The 22,970-nt window shown below is 46.4% G+C and overlaps 1 protein-coding gene across 1 annotated transcript in view; it reads right to left on the bottom strand.

The window, feature by feature from the left end:
* PTK7 (protein tyrosine kinase 7 (inactive)) overlaps positions 1-20,624 on the bottom strand; it is a 373,613-nt gene extending 352,989 nt beyond the window's left edge. The window contains 3 exon segments of the mRNA XM_033937683.1: positions 5,260-5,553; positions 19,853-20,047; positions 20,615-20,624. Of these exon segments, the coding sequence (XP_033793574.1) occupies positions 5,260-5,553; positions 19,853-20,047; positions 20,615-20,624 (499 nt within the window).
* Between the last annotated feature and the right edge of the window lie 2,346 nt (positions 20,625-22,970).

The following is a 22,970-nucleotide window of genomic DNA, read 5'->3' on the forward strand; positions in this document are numbered from 1 at the left end:
AATTTAAAAATTTAAATTGAATCAGGTTGGGCAGACTGGATGGACAAAAGCGAAAAGCATATGTGAGTTTCAGGTCCTGGACCTGAGGGGCCGCCACGTGAACGGACTGCCAGGCACGATGGACCTCCGGTCTGACCCGACAGAGGCAAGTCTTATGTTCTTATGGACCATTCGGGTCTTTATCTGCCGTCATCTACTATGTTACTATGTTACTATTTGACCAGTGAAATTGTTTATAACTTCTAGATACCACAGCAAAAGTCTGTGCACATTCAATGTTTTTAAACACCCAATCATGTTTTCTCGAACCAGAGGGTATGAAGTCTGGCAAGCGTACTTCCTGGTTGATGTGGAAGATGGAAATCACTTTCGTCAAGAAAGATTGGAGTGTGTGCAAGGTCAAGCCTGAATTTGTAACCTAAGAAAAAGATCTCTTCTGGACAAAGCCTGAAGTTCCGACACTCTCCGGGAGGAGGTGATCATCTTGATGTTAAAGTCCATTAAGGAAGCTCGGTCCTGAGACACATATAGAGGACTCGCAAGCACCAGGAAAACCAGATTAAGATTCCACGGTCGGAAAAGGCCATCGCACTGGAGGGCGGAGCCATAAAGCACAGTTACTTACCGTAACAGGTGTTATCCAGGGACAGCAGGCAGATATTCTTGACTGATGGGTGACGGCACCGACGGAGCCCCGGTACGGACAATTTTAGAGTGATTGCACTCTAAGAACTTGGAAAGTTCTAGTAGACCGTACCGCGCACGCACGAGTGCCTTCCCACCCGACAGAGGCGCATGGTCCCCAGTTAGGATAAGCCAGCTAAGAAGCCAACCCGGGGAGGTGGGTGGGACGCAAGAATATCTGCCTGCTGTCCCTGGATAACACCTGTTACGGTAAGTAACTGTGCTTTATCCCAGGACAAGCAGGCAGCATATTCTTGACTGATGGGTGACCTCCAAGCTAACAAAAAGAGGGATGGAGGGAAGGTTGGCCATTAGGAAAACAAATTTTGTAAAACAGATTGGCCGAAGTGTCCATCCCGTCTGGAGAATGCATCCAGACAATAATGAGATGTAAAAGTATGAACTGAGGACCAAGTAGCAGCCTTGCAGATTTCCTCAATAGGAGTGGAACGGAGGAAAGCTACAGACGCTGCCATAGCTCTAATCTTGTGGCCCGTGACCGAACCTTCCAGTGTCAGGCCCGACTAAGCATAACAGAATGAAACGCAAGCAGCAAGCCAATTGGACAGAGTGCGTTTAGATACAGGATGACCCAACTTGTTAGGATCAAAGGACAAAAACAGTTGAGGAGATGATCTGTGAGGTTTGGTGCGATCAATTTGCACTTTAACTCTTTTATGGACTCATGCAGTATTAGTACATATATATATTTTCATATGTTCATAATTATTTCTAACAGCCCTATTGCAAAATTCATGTGTTTTTCTTGATTGTGACTTTATGCATTTTCATCCTGTTTTGACTCCCACAATAGCTCCCTAGTTATTTTCCCCTCCAGTTGGATTCTTTCCATTCCCTTTCTTGCTACTAAGCTGAGGAGAACTGCAGTGAAGAAGAAGTGATGAGCCCAGCTGAAGGATGATGACGTAAGATTTGATGTGGTTACCTAGACTTTCACCCCTGGCGTCTGGACCCAGCCGAGTTTGCACCGATCCCAGCTGTTTTGGAAGAGCATGGAAATAATCTAACTTGTTAATTTATCCCGCCATCCCTTTTGGATGTAGTATGCTCATAACAGGATGAAGCCATAAAGAGAGAATATATTAAAATGTATCAGGTTAAATTATGAACCCCTGCAGATGCCTGGTTGCCCGAATTATCCCAAATGTTGAAATAGAGACCCCTACACAGACCCATACACAACATTTTTGATAGTCTTGACTTGGCTGATTTTTAATGTACCTCCCTATGAAACACCAGCAGCTGATTTCCCCTCCCACGAGTCACCACCTATCCCCACTACATCAGTAATTTATGCTGATGTTTCTATCACAGCCCGGCAGGTATAAGTTTTAATGCAGCACTCAACTGCTTACATGATTTCTGCTTTGCACAATATCTGAATTATTGACTGCTTGGCCTAGTATTATAAGCAATAAGTACACTGCGACATGTTATACTGCTCTGTCCTCGGTAGCGTAGTAAGGGTGGGCACTTGTCTCTTTCCTTTACCATATGCAGTTCCTAGCACATAGCCCCGGGCCCATAATGTACAGTTTCTGATACAAACTAACTCCTCACCGAATGAACAGGGGTCAAAGCCACCTGGAGGGGCTTTGAAGAGGGGATGAGAGAGAATAAAGCATGGATACATCCCTGTAAGTCCTGACATTAGCCAGGTGAAGTGGGATACATCCCGATAAGTCCTGACATTAGCCAGGTGAAGGGGGATGGGATTAAGACAAAGATCACTTTTCTCTTTACAGAAAAAACTGCCCTCACCCCCTGGAACTGAAATCTACCTTATCTGTCTCTGCAGATGATAGAAACAGTAGATTACTTATGGAAAGATATTTCACCATTAACTGAAGAGCATGCAAAGATGGAGAAATACGCTGTTTTATGAGTTCAATTAGCTACTGTAGAAGTAAAACTAGAGAAAAAGCAACAGGTCCTGAGGCTGTGGGCTAGCTGTGGTTTTACACCAAGGCCCACCCAGCCAGATACCATAAAGAGATAAACAGGCCATGGTCAGAAGACAGAATTCTCAGAAGAAAGAATTCATAAGAAAAATCATCTAATAGAAAGTATCAGAGATGTTTAAAGTTGGGAGGGGGGCTTGTGCTCGGAAATACTAATATGGTGGGGAAACAGGCATTTCGGGGAAAAGGTAGGTTTTACGGAAAACAGAATGGACATATAACATGACGTAGATGAGAATAGCCAATAAATGAATGTAGTTAGGCAGTAATGCATAAGTAAATAGCCAATAAGGATGTATCATGTGATATAGACCAACGTGGTGTTGGCCACTAAGAAATGTATAAAAACCAGGCCTTTAGAAGGGAGAGGGCAGAACAGACATCAGAGGACCTCTAGGCCTAGAGATCATCACCTTCTGTTACGCTATATACTATATGATCTATTCTTGTAAGCTGTTATTGATTGACTAAATAAATATATACTTATTGAAACCAGTATATAGCGTTCGAGGTCTCATTACCGAGGTAGGCCTGGACAGCGGCCTACATCAGGATGCGTGGGAGGCCCGAGAGAAGTACGTTGCAGTAGTCTAAGTGCGAGGTGAACAGAGTGTAGACAAGGGTTTTGGTAGTGTGTTCAGACAGAAGAGGACGGATATCGGGGAGCTTCAGCGTGAATGCACTTGTAAGTCAGCAAGAGGAGTTTAAACTGTATTCGGAAATGGGCGGGGAGCCAATGAAGTGACTCGAGGAGAGGTGTAACGTGAGAATATTGGCTCTCACGGAATACGAGTCGTGCAGCAGAATTTTGAACGGATTGAAGAGGCGAGAGACGGATGTGTGGGAGGCCCGAGAGAAGTACGTTGCAGTAGTCTAAGTGCGAGGTGAACAGAGTGTAGACAAGGGTTTTGGTAGTGTGTTCAGACAGAAGAGGACGGATTTTGGTAATATTATAGAGAAAGCGACAGGATTTGTCGGTTTGTTGGATTTGAGCAGAGAAGGAGAGAGAAGAGTCAAAGATCACCCCAAGGTTGCGAGCTGATGAGACAGGGAGGAGGATAGTGTTATTCATAGAAATAGAGAACGGTGAGAGGGGGGAGGTGAGTTTAGGCGGAAAGATAAGGAGTTCAGTTTTAGCCATATTCAGTTTGAGATGGCGGCGAGACATCCAAGCGGCAATGTCGGACAGGCAGGCTGTAGTTTGGGCCTGAACTCCTGTAGAGGTATCTGGCGTGGAGAGGTAGATCTGGGAGTCATCAGCACAGAGGTGATATTGAAAACCATGAGAGGAGATCAGCGTACCAAGAGAGAGGGTATATATGGAAAAGAGGAGAGGACCCAGGACAGAGCCTTGGGATATGCCAATGGACAGCAGGATGGCGGCAGAAGAGGATCCACCGAAACATATGCTGAAGGTACGACCAGAGAGATAGGAAGAAAACAAGGAGAGAGCAGAACCCCGGAATCCCAGCGAAGTCAGCAAGAAGGGTTTCATTGGTAGTATACCTCTGAAGGGAATTAGCACGAGATGTATTACTGTTCACAAGGCAATGAACCAGAGGAAATTAAGCCAGTGATTCCCACTCCCCCTCATGTGCCAAGCGGCATGTGGCACACAGATGCATTCAGGCTGCCATCCACCACAAATAAGGCATGAATCTGAACTATCCTAACCTAAGGAATCTATCCCACCTGTTTTTAAGCAAAAATGAGGAGTTTTGAGGCAGGTAGAGGCTTTTAAATTCAAATTGAGAAATCCAAGATGGCCCCTTAGCAGCAATTTTAGCCCCAAAAATGGCCTAGGGGAGCCACACTGAAAAATAAAAAATAGCAATTTGGGGATTTGAGAGGTGGGGGAACTTATCTCTAATCCCAGGACCCTCCAAAAATACATTTTAAGGACCCACCCAATTTGGTTCGCCAGGCTGTCAGCCTGTGTTACTCACTGTGAAATGCTGTGTGCAAGAATAGAAGCTGCAAAAGGTTTACAAGGAGAACCTCTGCCTCAACAAGCCTGGAATCCGGACTGCTTGTGTCTTCCAGTTGCCTCTCAAGCCCAACAAACTGGCCAGAAACTTCAACCCCCACCGAATCACGTGCACACAAACAGGGGAGACGAATGCATTCAGCCCCGATCCTGGAAAACCGCCACAAAGCAACTCAGCCTGCGCTCAAGCCCACTGTGGTCAAACCTGGGGTGAGCCTTGTTCTCAAGAGAACAATCCCTGAGCCCCTGAACTGTTCGTGCAGGCAGTTCAAGCAGGTGCACTGCAAAGCAGCCTGCCCCTTGGAAGCAGATCCTTGACCTCAGAGTCTGCATGCTCCCCGCAGCCAGAGCTGCCCCACAACGAATCTTCTGCAGCACTGAAAAAGCCTGAATTTAAAATGAAAAAAGACAAGAGTTGAAGGAGAGCCCAGAGGTAAGGGAAAAGGAGTAAAAAGAATGCAAATGAAGCTCCCTACAAGAGTTCTCGCCAGAAGACGTTGACTGTCGTGCTAGAAAATTCTTTTAGGGGGATGATCCCAGTGCTTTCCCAGTACAGCAGTGTTGTAATGTTTCAAAAGATTTCCCTGCAGATGTCTGTGTACTCACATTTTATATTGAAGGATGCATTCACTGTACGAGCTTCCTCTCCAGTCATGCTGTTTCTGGCAACACACTGAAAGGTCCCAGCATCTTCCTTCCTATCTACAGCAGTAAATTGGAGGTTGCTTCCTTCTTTGAAGCGGCGCTCGGTGTCAACGATGGAGGTGCCATTCTGCAGCCAGTCAAACTCCACATGAGTAGAGTCTTCCACTTCACAGCGCAGGATAGCAGCACGACCATTCAAAGCATCCTGGGAGGATGGCTCCTTAGTAAAGAGGATTGTGCTTTGAGTGCAAGCAGCTGTAAAAGAAAAGGATGAAATGAGGAATGAGAGCAGCACCTTTCATTTCCACAACAGCAAACAGCATTTACTGGGCTTTGTTCAGCAATCCATATAAAAGTAGTCAGTCTTTAAATCCCAACGGGAGACAGAGTCAAATATTACTCCTGATAGAACCACAAAATTTGCGCAAAATTCTGCTTGGGGCCATAGAAGCAATATTTGGGGTTTTTGCAGGACCCTTCCTGCTCCCCCTCCTGCCTGCGACCCTTCATCTCCTGTAAGGGAGAGCTCGTTCTCTGACAGTAAAGGCATATAAACAGACCCTTAGTCCTCTGCGATTCCTTTGGAAAAACCCACCAGATCCTGGCCAGCCTCTGACACCGAGGCAGATGTGTCCTGGGCGCCCAAGGCCCCTCACGCACTGCCAGAAACTCAACCCTGAAATGTCCTGTTCAAATTAGACTGTAAGCTCTTCTGAGCTTACAGTCTAATTTGGATGGACAGACAGGACATTTCAGGGTTGAGGAGTTTCTGGCAGTGCACGATAACTCCAGCTTACGTCTCTTGGGCTCCACAGCATCCCTGCTCCTGCGCTTAAGTGATGACTGCCATTCCGGGGCTCTGGAATGGATTTACTCCCAACTGCTAGTCCCCTGACCATTCTTCAGCCCTAAAGAGCAAAGGGGAGGCTAAGCCGGATGCTCCTTCCTCCCCCTTTGTGTGCTGCATGGCATTTGGCGCAGGGCACTCTTTGGGCACCCATCCAGCACAAACCTGGCAAGAATTACAGGTAAAGGAGCCTCAGGACTCCATCCCTACCAATTCTGAGGCAAAACAAGGTGATTTGAAGCATCTGGAGATTTTTTTTTTAATTGGAAAATCCAAGATGGCGCCGTAGCAGTATTTTAGTGCCAAGAAATGACTCAAAAAACAGCTTAACTAAAATTTAAAAAAACCAGCAAGAAATGGGATGTTGGATGTGAGGGAACCTAAGGGAAGGGGCAGAAACCTGAAAAAGGGTTTTAACACCCCCCCCCCTCCAATTTTCCTCATAGGCTGCAACAGCCTTACTGGGACCTGTGCTGGAAATGTGATTTAGCCTGCCTCAGCTCCTAAAGTAGCTGGATCTGGGAGAAGAAAAAATTTAAAAATTTAAATTGAATCAGGTTGGGCAGACTGGATGGACCATTCGGGTCTTTATCTGCCGTCATTTACTATGTTACTATTTAAGAAATTACTGCCTCAAACGGACTGCTCCTCCAACACTTGATCTTCGTGCTGCCAGTCAGACCAGAGTTTGACTGGACCTCTAATCCATACAGGCCCACGGACAAAAAAGGGGGGGAAGGTGAAACCCAGGCAGCACCTTGCAAAGCCCCGCTGAGCCTTCTACAGATGCCTGACAGCCTGCACTCAAACCCTACAACGCAGTAGGTGAGCAATGCTAGAAGGGGAATGGACCCCGAGCTCCAGAAAAGTTTCTGCAGGTTGGCCAACAGGTACCACAGAGGGAATGGCCTGTCAGCTGCAGACCTCAGTCTACTTCTCCTCAATGAGAACTCTGAGCACCAAAACCCGTCAAAAAACCATGAAAGTGACTGAAAAAAATAAAGAAATATACAGAGCAGATCAGAAAGACCTGCAAAAAGAAAAATTGAAGGAAGCAGCAAAGCTCTCTAGTGAAGAAGGAGAGATTAAAACGCTGGAGTGGATTCCTTTTGCACAGCTCGTAAGCATGGGGATATTACCTGTCCATCCAGAATGACACACCTATTGCAGTACTCCTAGATATAATAGATGACTGCTGGAGTTACATGGACAAAGGCCAGTTACATGGACAAAGGCTCACGCGGCGGCCCTCTGGTCTAAAACCAGCACCCTAACTGAGACTAGCCCTACCAGCGTACGTTCTTGTTCAGCAGAAACTTGTCTAACTTTGTCTTGAATCCTTGGAGGGTGTTTTCCCCTATAACAGCCTCTGGAAGAGCGTTCCAGCTTTCTACCACTCTCTGGGAGAAGAAGAACTTCCCTACGTTTGTACGGAATCTATCCCCTTTCAACTTTAGAGAGTGCCTCTTGTTCTCCCTACCTTGGAGAGGATGAACAACTTGTCCTTATCTACTAAGTCTATCCCCTTCAGTACCTTGAATGTTTCGATCATGTCCCCTCTCAATCTCCTCTGTTCGAGGGAGAAGAGGCCCAGTACTCCAGATGAGGTCTCACTGTACAGAACCATGGTGAGACCTCATCTGGAGTACTATGTGCAATTCTGGAGGCCACATTACCGTAAAGATGTACTTCGAGCTGAGTCAGTCCAGCGAATGGCCACTAGGATGGTCTCCGGACTCAAGGGTCTCTCATACGAGGAAAGACTGGGCAAGTTGCAGCTCTACTCTCTAGAGGAGCGCAGGGAGAGGGGTGACATGATTGAGACATTTAAGTACGTCACAGGTCGCGTCGAGGTGGAAAATGACATATTCTTTCCTAAGGGACCTTCAGTCACAAGGGGGCACCCGCTCAAGCTCAGAGGAGGGAGATTTGGTGGTGATACCAGGAAGTATTTCTTTACAGAAAGGGTGGTGGATCACTGGAACAAACTACCGGTGCAGGTGATCAAGGCCACTAGCGTGCTCGACTTTAAGAATAAATGGGACATCCACATGGGATCTCTACGTGGGTCGAGCAGCACTCTGACTTAATGGGGTGGGGCAGTAGAGTGGGCAGACTTGATGGGCTATAGCCCTTTTCTGCCGTCATCTTTCTATGTTTCTCTAATCTTTCGCTGTAAGGCAGTTCCTTCAGCCCCTTAACCATCTTAGTCGCTCTTCTCTGGACCCTTTCAAGTAGTACCGTGTCCTTCTTCATGTACGGCGACCAGTGCTGGACGCAGTACTCCAGGTGAGGGCGTACCATGGCCCGGTACAGCAGAATGATAACCTTCTCTGATCTGTTCGTGATCCCCTTCTTTATCATTTCTAGCATTCTGTTTTGCCCTTTTTGCTGCTGCCGCACATTGTGTGGACGGCTTCATCGACTTGTCGATCAGAACTCCCAAGTCCCTTTCCTGGGAGGTCTCTCCAAGTACCGCCCCAGACATCCTGTATTCGTTCATGAGATTTTAGTTACCGACATGCATCACTTTACACTTATCCACGATGAACCTCATCTGCCATGTTGATGCCCATTCCTCGAGCTTGATTATGTCACGTTGCAGATCTTCGCAATCCCCCTGCGTCTTTACTACTCTGAATAACTTCGTATCATCCGCAAATTTAATCACCTCGCTCGTCGTACCTATGTCCAGATCATTTATAAATTAGACTTGAGCGCAGCCTTCGACTTGCTCGACCATGGAATCCTACTATCCAGACTATCTGAGATCGGGATCAGAATACAGCACTATCATGGTTCGCATCCTTCCTGGACCAAAGACAATTACGCGTCCTGGTGAACTCAGTACTCTCTGAACCAAGAACCGCAAAATACAAAGTACCCCAAAGTGTGCTATTGTACCACTACTATTCAACATCTACTTCAGACCAGCTCTTGAAATTGTAAAGAAACACAGAATCAACATCCACTCCTTTGCAGATGATATACAACTCTACATCCCAATAGGCAAGGCACAGTCCCAACACAACCTGAGACCCTGCAAACCTGCCTCATGGAGATTAAAGCATGGATGATGGCCAACAAACTCCAACTGAACCCATCCAAGACTGAACTAATATGGATTCACCGAGAATCTTGTCTTGCCCCTCACCCTTGCATCTCCTGGGACAACACAACTCTGATACCAAAAGACCAAGTATCCAGCTTGAGCATCACAATGGACGCAGGCCTGACTTAACACAAATCTCCAAGTTAGTATCCTCCTCCTTCTACTACCTACGGCAACTAAAACCCATCCGCCGTTACTTCACCAAAATTGACTTCACTCAAATGTTATAATAATAATAATTTATTCTTATATACTGCCAGACCACAAATGGCAGATAAGGCTGAACGTCCAGCGAATATACAGTTAAAAAGATACATCAATTTCTAGAATGTACACAATACATGTTGTATTTAAAAAGCATTAGGAAGCTTGTGTTACAAATTTGTCAAATAATTGTGTTGTGTGTTATTGATGTATAAAATGTGGTATTTATGGTTACACTTACTGTAAGTTTTGAAAATAATAAAGATTTGGAAAAAAAAAATTGTTTTCTAAAAAAAAAATAATAGGATGAGACTCCTAACATGATTTTGCCAAACCAGGCATTCATTTTGGCTGCCTGGAGAGAGAGAGTTCTCTCGAGAAATCTCTTCAAATAACACAATTTGACAGTAGAATATGTGAATAACTGGACTCTACGTGTGGGCTTACTGGAGTGATTTAAAGAGAAATGGGAAATAAGGTAACCTGGGGACATACCGAAGATTGACTTGAAGCAATTACATGCAAATTTGAATAAAACTCTAGCCTTAATCGGTAGCCAATGTAATTTTTGGTAATAAGGAGTAACATGCTCCCATTTTTTTCAGACCGAAAATCAGTCGGACAGCAGTGTTTTGAACCACTCTTAGTTTTTTTAAGATTTTCTTATAGGTGCCCAGGTAGATTATATTACAATAATCAATGATACTCTGTATCGATGACTGAACTAACAAACGAAAGGAAGCTGTATCAAAATATTTCTTAATGGTTCGGAGTTTCCAAAGAACTGAGAAACATTTCCTGAGTAACAAATCTGTGTGTTCTAAGGTAAGGTGTTGATCTAAAGCAGTGGTCTCAAACTCAAACCCTTTGCAGGACCTCATTTTGGATTTGTAGGTACTTGGAGGGCCGCAGAAAAAATAGTTAATGTCTTATTAAAGAAACTAGTCTTTAAGCCCATTACATAAATGGGTGCTAGAATAGATGTGTCTGCTGTCTGTCTGTGTTTCTTTATCTCTTTCTCCTTGGCTGCTGTCTGTGTCCTTCTGTCTCCCCCCCCCCCCGAGCAAAGCTGTCTGCCCCCAGCACACACCTCCCCCCCAAAGCATCCCCCTTTCCCTCTCCCTATCTCTCCTTGGCCCTTTCTGTCTTCCCCCCAAAGCAAAGCTGTCTGTCCCCAGCACACCTCCCCCCCAAAGCAGCCCCCTTTCCCTCTCCCTATCTCTCCATGGCCCCTTCTGTCTCCCCCCCAGCACACCCCTCCCCCCAAAGCAGCCCCCTTTCCCTTTCCCCCTGGCCCCCAGTATTGATACGCTTCTTACCCTCCCTCCATGAGGTAAAACTCTTTATAGTTTATAAATCTTTCCTTTTGGCTAAGTCTTAATAATAATATTGTACTTTATAACTAAAGAGACATATGAACAAGAAACTGTTTTATTTTACTTTTGTGATTATGATAAACATATTAAGGGCCTCAAAATATTATCTGGCAACCCGGGCCACGTGTTTGAGACCACTGATCTAAAGTCACTCTCAATATTTTTATGAACTGTTCTATAGGATATTCAGATATATTCAGATGTATCATTGATTCTTTAATCTTGTCACTAGGACTTGCAAGAAAAAATTTAGTTTTTTCAGGGTTGTTTCAATTTGAAATCAATCATCCAGAATTCAACCTGTTTCAGAATAGTTGTAATATAATTTGTTATCTCAACTGTCAGACACGTTAGGGGAATGACTATAGTGATGTCGTCAGCAAAAATATAAAACCTAAAATTTAAACTTTGTAATAGAGAGCTGCACGGGAACGGGGATGATGGGAATCCCCTTTGGGTCATGGGGATCCCGTGGGGACGCCCCCTAGGGTCGCGGGGATCCCATGGGGACGCACCCTAAGGTCACGGGGATCCCGTGGGGACGCCTCCGAGGGTCGCAGGGTTGGATCGCAGTGCACTCGAGCCGCGAGGGTAGTCTCTTCCTCCTTACCTGCCCTGTCGCAGCACACAGCCGAACGGAAGTCTTCCCGATGTCAGCGCTGACGTCGGAGGGAGGGCTTAAGCAAAGCCCTCCCTTCCTCCGACGTCAGCGCTGACATCAGGAAGACTTCCGGTCGGCTGTGTGCGGCAGGGCAGGTAGGAAGAAGGCAATGGCGTACAAAAGAGGGGGGAGGGGGCGGTCCGCCCCGGAGAATGTGCACAGCCGGTCAGGTCCCCCGATCGACCGACAACAGGCCCGTCCGACAAATCTCCCCGCCCTGTAGCCGCGAATCTAAATTACCTCTTACAGCAGCTTCACTACTCCAGCTGCTGTAAGAAGGTAATTTAGATTCGCGACTACAGGACAGGGAGATTTGTCCGACCGGGCCTGTTCTGTTGTCGGTCGAGTGCGGAAGCGCCACAAAGGTAAGGGGCAGGGAGGGAGGAAAGGTGGAGTGGAGAAGAAAAGACGCTTAAGGGGGGAGAAGGCCGCTGAAAGCTCTGGGGAAGACAAAGGGGTGGAGAAGGACGCTGAAAGGACATGGGGTAAACGGGAGGAGGGGGGGGAGGATGCTGATAGCACATGGGGAAGACAGAGGGGTGGAGAATGCCACTGAAAGGACATGGGGAAAACAGGGGTGGAGAAGGCCGCTGAAAGGACATGGGAAAGACAGAGGGGGGAGAAGGCCGCTGAAAGGACATGGGGAAGACAGAGGGGGGAGAAGGACGCTGAAAGGACATGGGGAAGGCAGAGGGGGGAGAAGGATGCTGCCTGACAGGACATGGGGAAGATGGTGGGGGAGAAGGACACTGAAAGGAAATGGGGAAGAGGGAATGGGGAGAAGACGCTGGCAGGGAAGAAGACAGAGGTGCCAGACTATGGGGGGAGCAGAGGGAAAAAGATGGGTGCCAGACCAATTTGGGAGGGGGGAGAAAGGGAGAGGCACAGTAACAGAGCAAATGGAAGACACAGAGAGAAGAGAGGCAGTGGATGGAAGGAATTGAATGAGAACATGAAGAAAGCAGAAACCAGGCAACAAAGGTAGGAAAAAAATTCTTTTTTTTTTTTTTTTTTTTGCTTAAGGATAAAGTAGTAACATAAGAACATAAGCAGTGCCTCCGCCGGGTCAGACCATAGGTCCATCCTGCCCGGTAGTCCACTCCGCCGGCGGCCCAAACAGGTCACGACCTGTCTGAATCACTAGAAGGGGCTCCCTTGCCACCTTGGTTTCTCATTGAAGTCCTATCTTCCCATCGAAGTCCTAACCCTCCGATCTTGCACATGCACGACCTGGTTGGGTTTCTATACTTATTACCTGGTTAGCTTTCTATATTTGTGTTACATCCCAGCTCCTCCCTCAGTATCCCATGATCCCTTTATCCCTCAGGAATCCGTCCAATCCCTGTTTGAATCCCTGTACCATACTCTGCCTGATCACTTCCTCCGGTAGCGCATTCCAAGTGTCCACGACCCTTTGGGTGAAAAAAACTTCCTTGCATTTGTTTTGAACCTATCTCCCTTCAGTTTCTCCGAATGCCCCCTCGTACTTGTTGTCCCCTTCAGTCTGAAGAATCTGTCCCTATCCACCCTCTCTATGCCCCTCATGATCTTGAAGGTCTCTATCATATCTCCCCTGAGCCTCCTTTTTTCCAGAGAGAAGAGCCCCAGCCTATCCAACCTCTCGGCATATGGGCAGTGTTCCAGCCCTTTTACCAGTTTCGTTGCTCTCCTTTGGACTCTCTCAAGTACCGCCATATCCTTCTTGAGGTGCGGCGACCAATACTGAACGCAGTATTCCAGATGTGGACGCACCATCGCTCGATACAATGGCATGATGACTTCCCGCGTCCTGGTTGTTATGCCCCTCTTTATGATGCCCAGCATCCTGTTGGCTTTTTTCGAGGCTGCTGCGCACTGTGCAGATAGCTTCAGTGATGCATCCACCAGCACACCCAAGTCTCTCTCAAGTCTGCTGTCTCCCAACAATGCCCCCCCCCCCAATTTGTAGTTGAACAACGGGTTCTTTTTCCCTATATGCATGACCTTGCATTTTTCCACATTAAAGCGCATTTGCCATTTGTTTGCCCAGTCTTCCAGCGTGTCCAGGTCCCTTTGCATGTCCTCACACTCCTCCCTGGACCTAACTCTGCCGCACAGTTTGGTATCCTCTGCAAATTTTATAACCTCACACTTTGCCTCCTTTTCCAGGTAATTGATAAATATGTTGAAGAGTAACGGCCCCAGCACTGATCCCTGTGGCACACCGCTTGTGACTCCCCGCCAGTCAGAATATTGGCCCTTCACTCTGACCCTCTGCAGTCTACCCGACAATCAGTGCTTGATCCATCTGTGCACATCCCCTCCCACCCCGTGGTTCCACAGCTTCCTAAGCAGCCTTTCATGTGGCACCTTGTCAAAAGCCTTTTGAAAATCGAGGTAAATGATGTCTATGGATTCCCCATTGTCCACCCGACTGCTTATTCCCTCAAAGAAGTACAGAAGGTTAGTTAGGCACGACCTTCCCTTACAGAATCCGTGCTGGCTTGTTCTCAGTAGGCCATTCCTCTCGATGTGCTCGCAAATGCCGTCCTTGATCATAGCTTCCACCATCTTCCCTATAATTGAAGTCAGGCTCACCGGCCTGTAGTTCCCGGGGTCACCCCTCGATCCCTTCTTGAAGATATGTGTGACATTCGCCAATTTCCAGTCCTCTGGTACCTCACCAGTTTTCAAGGATAGGTTGCAAACATGCTGGATTGTGCCCGCTATTTCTTGTCTTAGTTCCTTCAGAATCCTTGGGTGGATCCCGTCCGGGCCCGGTGATTTACCGCATTTTAACCTGTCTATCTGTTTGAGGACATCCTCCTTACTTACCTCTATGTGCTCCAATTTTTCGGCCTGTTCCCCACTCATGAGCTCCTCTGAGTCCGGTATATTAGATGTGTCTTCGCTCGTGAAAACCGACGAGAAGAACGTGTTCAACCTCTCAGCTACCTCTTTATCCTCCTTAATCACTCCCTTCCTATCCCCATCGTCCAACGGCCCCACCTCCTCTCTCGCTGGTCGCTTCCCCTTTATGTAACTGAAGAATGCCTTGAAGTTTTTCGCCTCCCTGGCCGGCCCCTCTTCGTATTCCCCTTTCGCTTTTCTAACCTCTCGTTGGCATTCCTTTTGGCATTTCCTGTGCGCCTGGTGATTTTCCTCCGTTGGGTCCTTTTTCCATCTCCGGAAGGATACTTTTTTGTCATTTATTGCCCTCTTTACTTCAGTTGACATCCAAACTGGGTCCTTTGATCACTTGTTCTTGCAGCCTTTCCTGAAACTGGGGACGTACATTTTTTGTGCTTCCTGCAGGGTGTCCCTGAATAGGGTCCAGGCGCTTCCCACAGTCTCCATCCTAAAGTATATTAATTGTGTTAATAAAAATTTATAAACATTAGAGGCTCTGGTAGAAACTCATTTACAAAGTCTGTATTCTTCCCAATTAATAAAGTCTTTTTGCTTATTTTTAAATGGGTTTCTACCAGAGCCTTTAATTCAGTAGCATAATTAAATGAAATAACTATTTCTGTAGTTTATAGGGACGGGCTGGGATGTAAGGGATTCCTCGCGGGGACGTAGGGGATTCCTCGCGGGGACGGGTGGGAGTCCTCACGGGGACAGGTGGGGATGGGTGGGACTTTGACGGGGACAGGTGGGATTTCTGTCCCCGCGCAACTCTCTACTTTGCAAGAGATTTCCCAATGATGCAAGGTAAATATTAAACAGGGTCGGAGATAAAGGTGAGCCTTGAGGAAACCCACATATGTTTATTCAACAATATGCTTTGTGCTTTCTTGCCTGGAGTATTGCAATGGTCTTTCCACCAGTCTACCAGCCAGGGAGCAAAACAGACTACAGAAAGTCCAAAATGCAGCAGTGAGACTCCTAAAGAACCTTGGTCCTTTTGAACACATGTCCCGTCCCCCCCCTGTACCGAACCAGGCCCACTAGCTCCCAATACACTAGCAAACATCTTCAACATTTAAACACTTCCACGACATGACTATGTAACAAGGAAGCTCCCAATCTACCATCCTCAGAAGCCCCACCAATTGCAACTAGAACTCAGGCCATCCAACCCCCCAGCAAATTGCCTCCACCTTCAGACAGCCCAAAAGTGATCATATTTCTACAACATACCCAAAGAATCAACTCCCTCCTGCCAACAGGGAAAATTTCAATCTACTGCCCTTCCGGAAAGCAGTAAAGAACCAGAGCACTCCTGGTCTCAAACTTTAATGGACTGAGACTCGGCGCACCATAACTTGGAGCACCTGAGCCTGTCAACTTTTTTTTTTTTTTTAATTAATTTATTTGTATATTTAAACAATTTTATCAAGCATTAAAGCATCTTGTACAGAAAAGTTTGGTTAAGTACAATCATAAAGAAAATTTTTTTAATTACAATACTTATTACTACTTAAACAAAACTCAAGTCCTCAAAACTTAAATCCAAGATTTTATCTGAGTATCAAAATAGGTAAACTCAAAATCAAACTAAAGAGAAATAAGTATCCTACATTAAAGACTTTAAGAGTACAAAATTCCTCATTCAATTCGATGTTCCCTCTTTTTCAAGACGTTTTAAAACCAGAAAACTAGTTAGGTATGTCAGTTCAAAGAAAACATATTTATTGGATCAATATTTAACTATGCATTTACAGGGAAACCTAAGGAAAGACACCCCCAATCGATGTAACTCCTGGTTTCCAAAATCAGGAATTGGCATCTCCGCTTTTGAGTTTCTCTGGAAACATCAGGAAATATTTGTATTTTGAAACCGAGAAATTATTTATATTTGTTTTTAAAGAATAATTTCATGATCCAATTTTTGACTGGTAGTAAATAAAGCTACTGTTATCAAGAGTAGCAGGTTTAGCCAGTTCTTTATCTGAAGTCTCTAGGATAGCCATGATATCCAATTGATGTTCTAATTGAACTTGATCTTGTTCATAATTCGTTAACTGTTGTTCTTGTATTTTATTTGGCAAATAATATGCTTGTGTTAAAGGGGGTATAGTTTCTTCAGGAATATTGAGGATTTCAATGAAATATTTTGTAAGCATTTCTCTGGGTATCACTGAAGGAACTTTAGAAAAATTCAGCAGATGCAAGTTATTATTAGCGCGGTAATTATTATCAGAGATTTCTAATTTCCTCCTTAAATTTATATTATCTTTTATCAAAGCGTCTTGAATTTGTTTTACCCCTGTTAATTCTCTATCAGTTTTTTCCATATTAATTTTGATAGAAGACAATTCCTATTTAAACTCCTTTCATTCAGCTTTCTGTTCATGAATTTTCTTTTCTAATTCTCCAATTTGTGGACTTAAAAAATTTCCCAGCTTAGCTACCAAGTTCCACAAAGAATCCAAAGTTACCTCGGTGGATTTTGTCACTAAAAAAGAACTTTTAGGCAATCTTAAAATGCTCACCCACCAGAACTTCTGCTTGATGGCTTATGCTCTCATGCCATCAAAACACAGGAGATGGGCTGTGGCCCTTTTCTGCCGTCATTTTCTATGTTTCTATCAGGCACCCCCCCTGACTACACAAAACTCACACTTTGAATCAGCACACAAATTGTGATATTGAAGGGGTTGTGTATATGATCCTTTGACAGTGTCAGTTATTGTATATAGGTCATACTACCAGGACCATCCGTAAGCGAGTTACAGAACACCTTAGTAAGATCCGTCGGGGCGACATGGGAGCGCCACTTACCCAACACTGGCATGCACAGTCTCACACTTTAGAAGATTTAAAGTTTGTGGCGTTGGACGCTCCGAGTTTAAAGAGAGGGGGACACAAACAAGCCTTGTTATGGAAGAAAGAACAGTCACAAATATTCCATTGGCAGACAGTGGCTCCAGAAGGATTAAATAGTGAAGTGGAGTGGTGGGCGTTCCTACACTGATGATTGACATTTAGTAGAGCATTTGGGACATCAGCTGAAAGTGACGTCAACAGGAAGTGAAATAATTACGGGAGAAGAGTAAGGTATTCACCTCACCGGCAGCGTCATAAGTTTACTGTTTTACATTGTGAATGGTGTTTTCTATCTTCTTTTGTTAGGAAGGAGTTTTACTCATCTTCAACCAGCGTGAGGCGGTTCTCCGAGGAAGCCACTGGCGAAACACGTCAGGACCCGCTGGAGTGAGACAATTTCCTAACTACTTCACCTTCAAGTTAAGTTATTAAAAAAGATTTTTTGCATCCTAGCACATTGAAGACTGCTTTTATAAAACAATGAACACTTTAAAACAAGAATTTATTTATGACACAATTTAAATCTTTCTACTGATCGAAGATGGTGCAATGATATACTATTGAAAATGTTTACAGGGCTTCTCCCCGTCTGGTGCTTTTCTTACCACCTTTGGTTCTGAGCACCTTCTTGATTTAAAGGATTTACACTTACTAAAGCCCTTCTTTTATGTTTTGTTGAATTTTCCAGCTCTTTGGGGACTTTTTGTTGTTTAACATTCACTCAGTAGTTCAATTGGATAAACGTACAAGAGGCAAATCTCTTCCAGTTAAAAAGAAGCTCTGGAAATGAGCAGTATGATGAAGGTGAAATGGGATAAACTCAGGAGTAATCCAAGGAAATACTTCTTTACAAAGGGATAGGGATGTGAATGTGTGTAACAGTCTCCCGATGGAAGTAGTAGAGACAAAGACTATCCCCCTCTTTTACTAAGGTGTGCTAGCCGCTAAACGCTAACACGTCCATAGAATATAATGGACGCATTAGCATTTAGCGTGCACTAAATCGGCTAGCGCGCCTTAGTATCTGGCGAAAGACGTAAGAAGACTTGAGGCGGTCCAGAGGAGGGCGACGAAAATGATAGGAGGCTTGCGCCAGAAGACGTATGAGGAGAGACTGGAAGCCCTGAATATGTATACCCTAGAGGATAAGGAGAGGACAGGGGGAAGATATGATTCAGACGTTCAAATACTTAAAGGAGATTAACGTAGGAACAAAATCTTTTACAGAGAAAGGAAAAAGGTAAAACCAGAGGACATAATTTGAGGTTGAGGGGTGGTAGATTCAGGGGCAATGTTAGGAAATTCTACTTTACGGAGAGGGTGGTGGATGCCTGGAATGCGCTCCCGAGAGAGGTGGTGGAGAGTAAAACTGTGACTGAGTTCAAAGAAGCGTGGGATGAACACAGAAGATTTAGAATCAGAAAATAATATTAAAGATTGAACTAGGCCAGTTACTGGGCAGACTTGTACGGTCTGTGTCTGTGCATGGCCGTTTGGAGGAGGATGGGCAGGGGAGGGCTTCAATGGCTGGGAGGGTGTAGATGGGCTGGAGTAAGTCTTAACAGAGATTTCGGCAGTTGGAACCCAAGCACAGTACCGGGAAAAGCTTTGGATTCTCGCCCAGAAATAGCTAAGAAGAAAAAAAAAAATTTAAATTGAATCAGGTTGGGCAGACTGGATGGACCATTTGGGTCTTTATCTGCCGTCATCTACTATGTTACTATGTAGTAATCTGACTTCAAGAAAGCATAGGACAAGCACCTTTGTGGACGAGAAAGGGTTAGTAGATACTATGGATAGGCCATAAAGTATTTATCTGTAGAGTTACCTTTTTTCCAGCTAAATTTCATACATCAATTTTCTAGTTTACTTACACCCACAAAAAAACACCGCACTAGGCAACTGCCACTTAGAAAATCCCATTGGTCAGATAAAGGCTAGATTTTTGAGGCTTTTCTTTAAGAACAGACAAAAAGATGTTTCCGGATTTGGCACGTGAAACGCAAAGGTGTGAATTTCTTCTATAGAAACCTGGTGTCATATCATTGGGGTCAACGTTTTATCTTGGACATCCTTGCAAGTGCACAGTCAAATATTTATTTTTTTTTTTAACCTTTCTAGTTAACAACTATTCTGTCCTTGTCACATGTGGAGAAAGAAGGAACTCTTTAGATTAAGATTAAAAGGAGCTCCTCTTTCTCAGATCTTTCGCTATTTCTAGTTGGCTTTTGGTTTTTCTTCTTTTTTCCGCCATTTCCACACCTTGGCTCCTTTATTTGAGGACTTGAGTTAATTTAAGCCATTTTTATCTTTCTTGAAAAGTGAACTCTTTTCTTTGGCTTAATTGCTTTCTGCACAAGTTCTAATGCAGAGAGAAAATCCCTGTTGCATTGGAGGGGAAAGTCCCGTAAACCCCCAGTGCTCCAGGTCCATGAACCCCCCCTGCTTGAAGCGAGGCAGTGGAAAAGGCCAAGCAGTCTTTGTCCACAAAGTCCCAGCCCCGGCTATGGCAGTCCAGGGCCTGGCGGAGGCAAAAGCCACGTTGGCGAACGAATGTCCTCGCGACCGACGAACACGCCCCCGCTTCGCCCACGGCCACTTACCCCGAAGAACGAGCAGCAAGAGCAGCGGCGGCCGCGGCCCCCACTTCCGCCCGCACCGGCCCCCGCTCCCATGCCAGCGCGCGCGCCACCCCCGCCTGCCACAATGCACCGGGGCGCTCTCCGCCCGCCCACAATGCGGCGGTCGCAGGGCGGGAAAGCGAGACCGTTGGTCAGTCCCACCTCCCGCCACGGCCGCTGGTAAGGTCAAAGAGCTCAAGTCCACCTCTGGGACAGGACTATTCCAGTCGGGGTTTCAGGATTTCCCCAGTGAGATAGATCTATTTGCATGCGCTGCTTTCCATGCATCTTCATTGGGGAAATCCTGAAAACCTGACTGGAATACAGTCCTGCTACTGGGCTGTTGAGCACTTTGGGTACCCACCTGTTATCCCAGGACAAGCAGGCAGCATATTCTCAACCGTGGGTGACGTCACCAACAGAGCTTCCGAGTGAGTGCCTTCCCGCCCGAGTTAGGGCGCGTGTCTCCTGTGAGGAACCTCAGTTCAACGTTTTCCAAGGAGCCGATAAGTCCTCTTCTTTTCAGCTCTGCAGCCTTCGTTGCCTTCTTTCACCGTGGCTTTTTATTATTAAGTCGCTGTGCTCAGTTTTTCGTTTTTTTATTTTTTTCTTTCCAGCCAGCGGCCTTTTGGCCTAGGCCTGGCTGCTCACCTTGTTCGGTACGTCGGACTTTGTTTTTTCTATGTCCCAGCTTCTTACCGGGTTTAAAAAGTGTAGCCAGTGCAATAAGACCATTTCAATCACCGATCCCCATAGTCGGTGTATTGTTTGGGTCCTGAACATTGCCCCGACGCTTGCTTGCACAGTGCTACCCTTCAACCTCAGGCCTTTCGTCAACACCGTGCCAAGTTTCTCCAACTTTTTGGCACTATGGACCAACCGACTGAGTAGGTCTCTTCTTCAGGGACAGCCTCGACATTTAAGTCCTCGACCTCGACGCCAGCTTCTGCCTCCACCAAGGCCTCAACCTCGACATCTTCGGTCTCGAAGGCCTCACCGGCAGCTCCTCTGAAGTCATCCTCAACGGGTAAGTCTCCTGTCTCTCCTTCAGGTACCATTCCTAAGAAGCCTCCAGATTCTCAGGCATCCCAGGCCGTATCCGCGGTCCTAACAGCCTCTTCGAGACCTCCAGCTAAGCGTGCCTCCAAGCATCGGGAATACTCATCCTCGGGGTCGCCCTCCTTGGAGCGCACTGCTGCACCTTTGAGACCTTTGTCTCGGTGCCTATGTTCGAGGACATGTTAAAAGCCATTCTGACCACTCAGATTTCCTCGGTCGTGGCTCAACTCCTTCCGTCCTCGACCCTGCTTTCTTCGAGCCAGCCTGAGCAGCAGTCTGGGACTCCTGTCGAAGCGCCTCGAGGCAAGCCTCAAGGAAGCCTCGCCGGTTCTCATCCAGTGACTCTTCACCTACTCCTCGGACACTGTCTCCTCGACCGAAGCATCTCGCCTCCAAGCTTCCTCAGGAGACATCTCTACAACAGAAACCTTCGCCTTCTCTGGATACTGAAACTTCTATGCCTTGTTTATCCAAGGCTATTGAGACTTCTTCCAAATCTAAACATAAGTCTCGCAAAGCTATTACACCGGCTGCTTCTCGAAGTCCATCGTGGTCAAGGACTCCTCCATCGAGACCGCTTCTGAGGGAGTCTTCTCTTCTCCTCCTGCCTCAACCCACTCTGTTCCTCGAACCCCGGGAACCTCACCATCGAGGGTTTTGAAGCGCAAACACTCACTGACTCCGCCTCACGCAGGTAGTGCAGCTTCCTCAATCACTATGCACCTGGACTCTGAACCTTTGTCTCAGTATTCCAGAGAGGCTTCTCCATCCTACTCAGTAGTTCCTCGGTCTCGCACTCCTTCTCCGGAAGGTGCCTCGACCTCGAAGTCTGCCTCTTTTGCCAGGTTCGTCTTCGACATGGGAAAAGCTCTTCAGCTGGATCTCCACTCTGATTCCAAATATACACCTGAATACTTGGCTGACATGGAGCTGCCTCATCCACCCAAGGAGACCTTGAGGCTTCCTATGACTCCAGTATTGAAGCAAACTTTTTTAAGGAATATGGAAACTCCTTATTATCCCAGGACAAGCAGGCAGCATATTCTCACATGTGGGTGACGTCATCCACGGAGCCCCGATGCGGACAGCTTTTCAAGCAAACTTGATTGAAGATTTCAAGTTTGCTAGTGCTGCACCACGCATGTGTGTGCCTTCCTGATCCACTAGAGGGCGCATCCCCTCCTCATGGTCTTCAGTTCTTAGTTTTCCGCGGAGCCAGAAAGCCCTGTCTCTCTTCTCTGCGTTCTTATAAGTGCCTTTCTAGCACCGCGGCTTCTTTATTTTGTTAGGGAGTCGCTGTGCGTTTGTTGATTGATCGTGTATTTCTTTGTTTCAAAAAAAAAAAAAAAGGACTTTTTATTGTGTTTCTGCTGGTTCCACCGGCAGGCCCTTCTTGGGCCTCAGCCATGCGGCTAGGCCTCATTTGGCTGCAGCTGTATTTTCTTCTTCCCTGGCCTCTCTCTGGGCTCACCTCGTGTGAGCAGGATGGCCAGGACCATTTTTCCTTCGTTGGATTCGGACTGAGTAGCTTCGATCCCCGGTAAGTCTTCTTTCTTTCTTTCTTTCTGTTCTTCTAGCTGCGTTACCTCGGTAATGCCGAGGTAGTGCCGAGGCAGCTGAGTCTCAGGCATTCCAGGCATCGAGTGCAGTCGTGCCCGCCTCTATGAGACCTTCAAAGCGTGCCTCCTTTCATGGGAATACTCATCTCGAGGTTGCCCTTTATGGAGCGCACTGCTGCACCTTTATTACCAGTTTCATTGGTACGGTGCCGAGTTCTGAACCTCGATGTGCCTCGACGTCGACTGGAGCTTCGTGCCTCGACGTCGACTGAGGCTTCGTGCCTCGACGTCGACTGGGGCTTCGTGCCTCGACTGCGCTTCTTGAGGCCTCTCTTGCGGTGGCCACTAACCGCCTCTCAGAACGCGACCGGTCCTTCACCTATCGGGACGCCTTCAGCTGAATCCCGTCTGCCTTGGTGGTTTGGACTCCTTCTCCAGAGGGGCCCTCCAGATACCTTTCTTGTGTTCTCGGCCTCCTTCGC

This window comes from Geotrypetes seraphini, chromosome 3 (assembly GCF_902459505.1).
Source record: "Geotrypetes seraphini chromosome 3, aGeoSer1.1, whole genome shotgun sequence".
In the NCBI taxonomy this organism is placed as follows: Eukaryota; Metazoa; Chordata; class Amphibia; order Gymnophiona; family Dermophiidae; genus Geotrypetes; species Geotrypetes seraphini.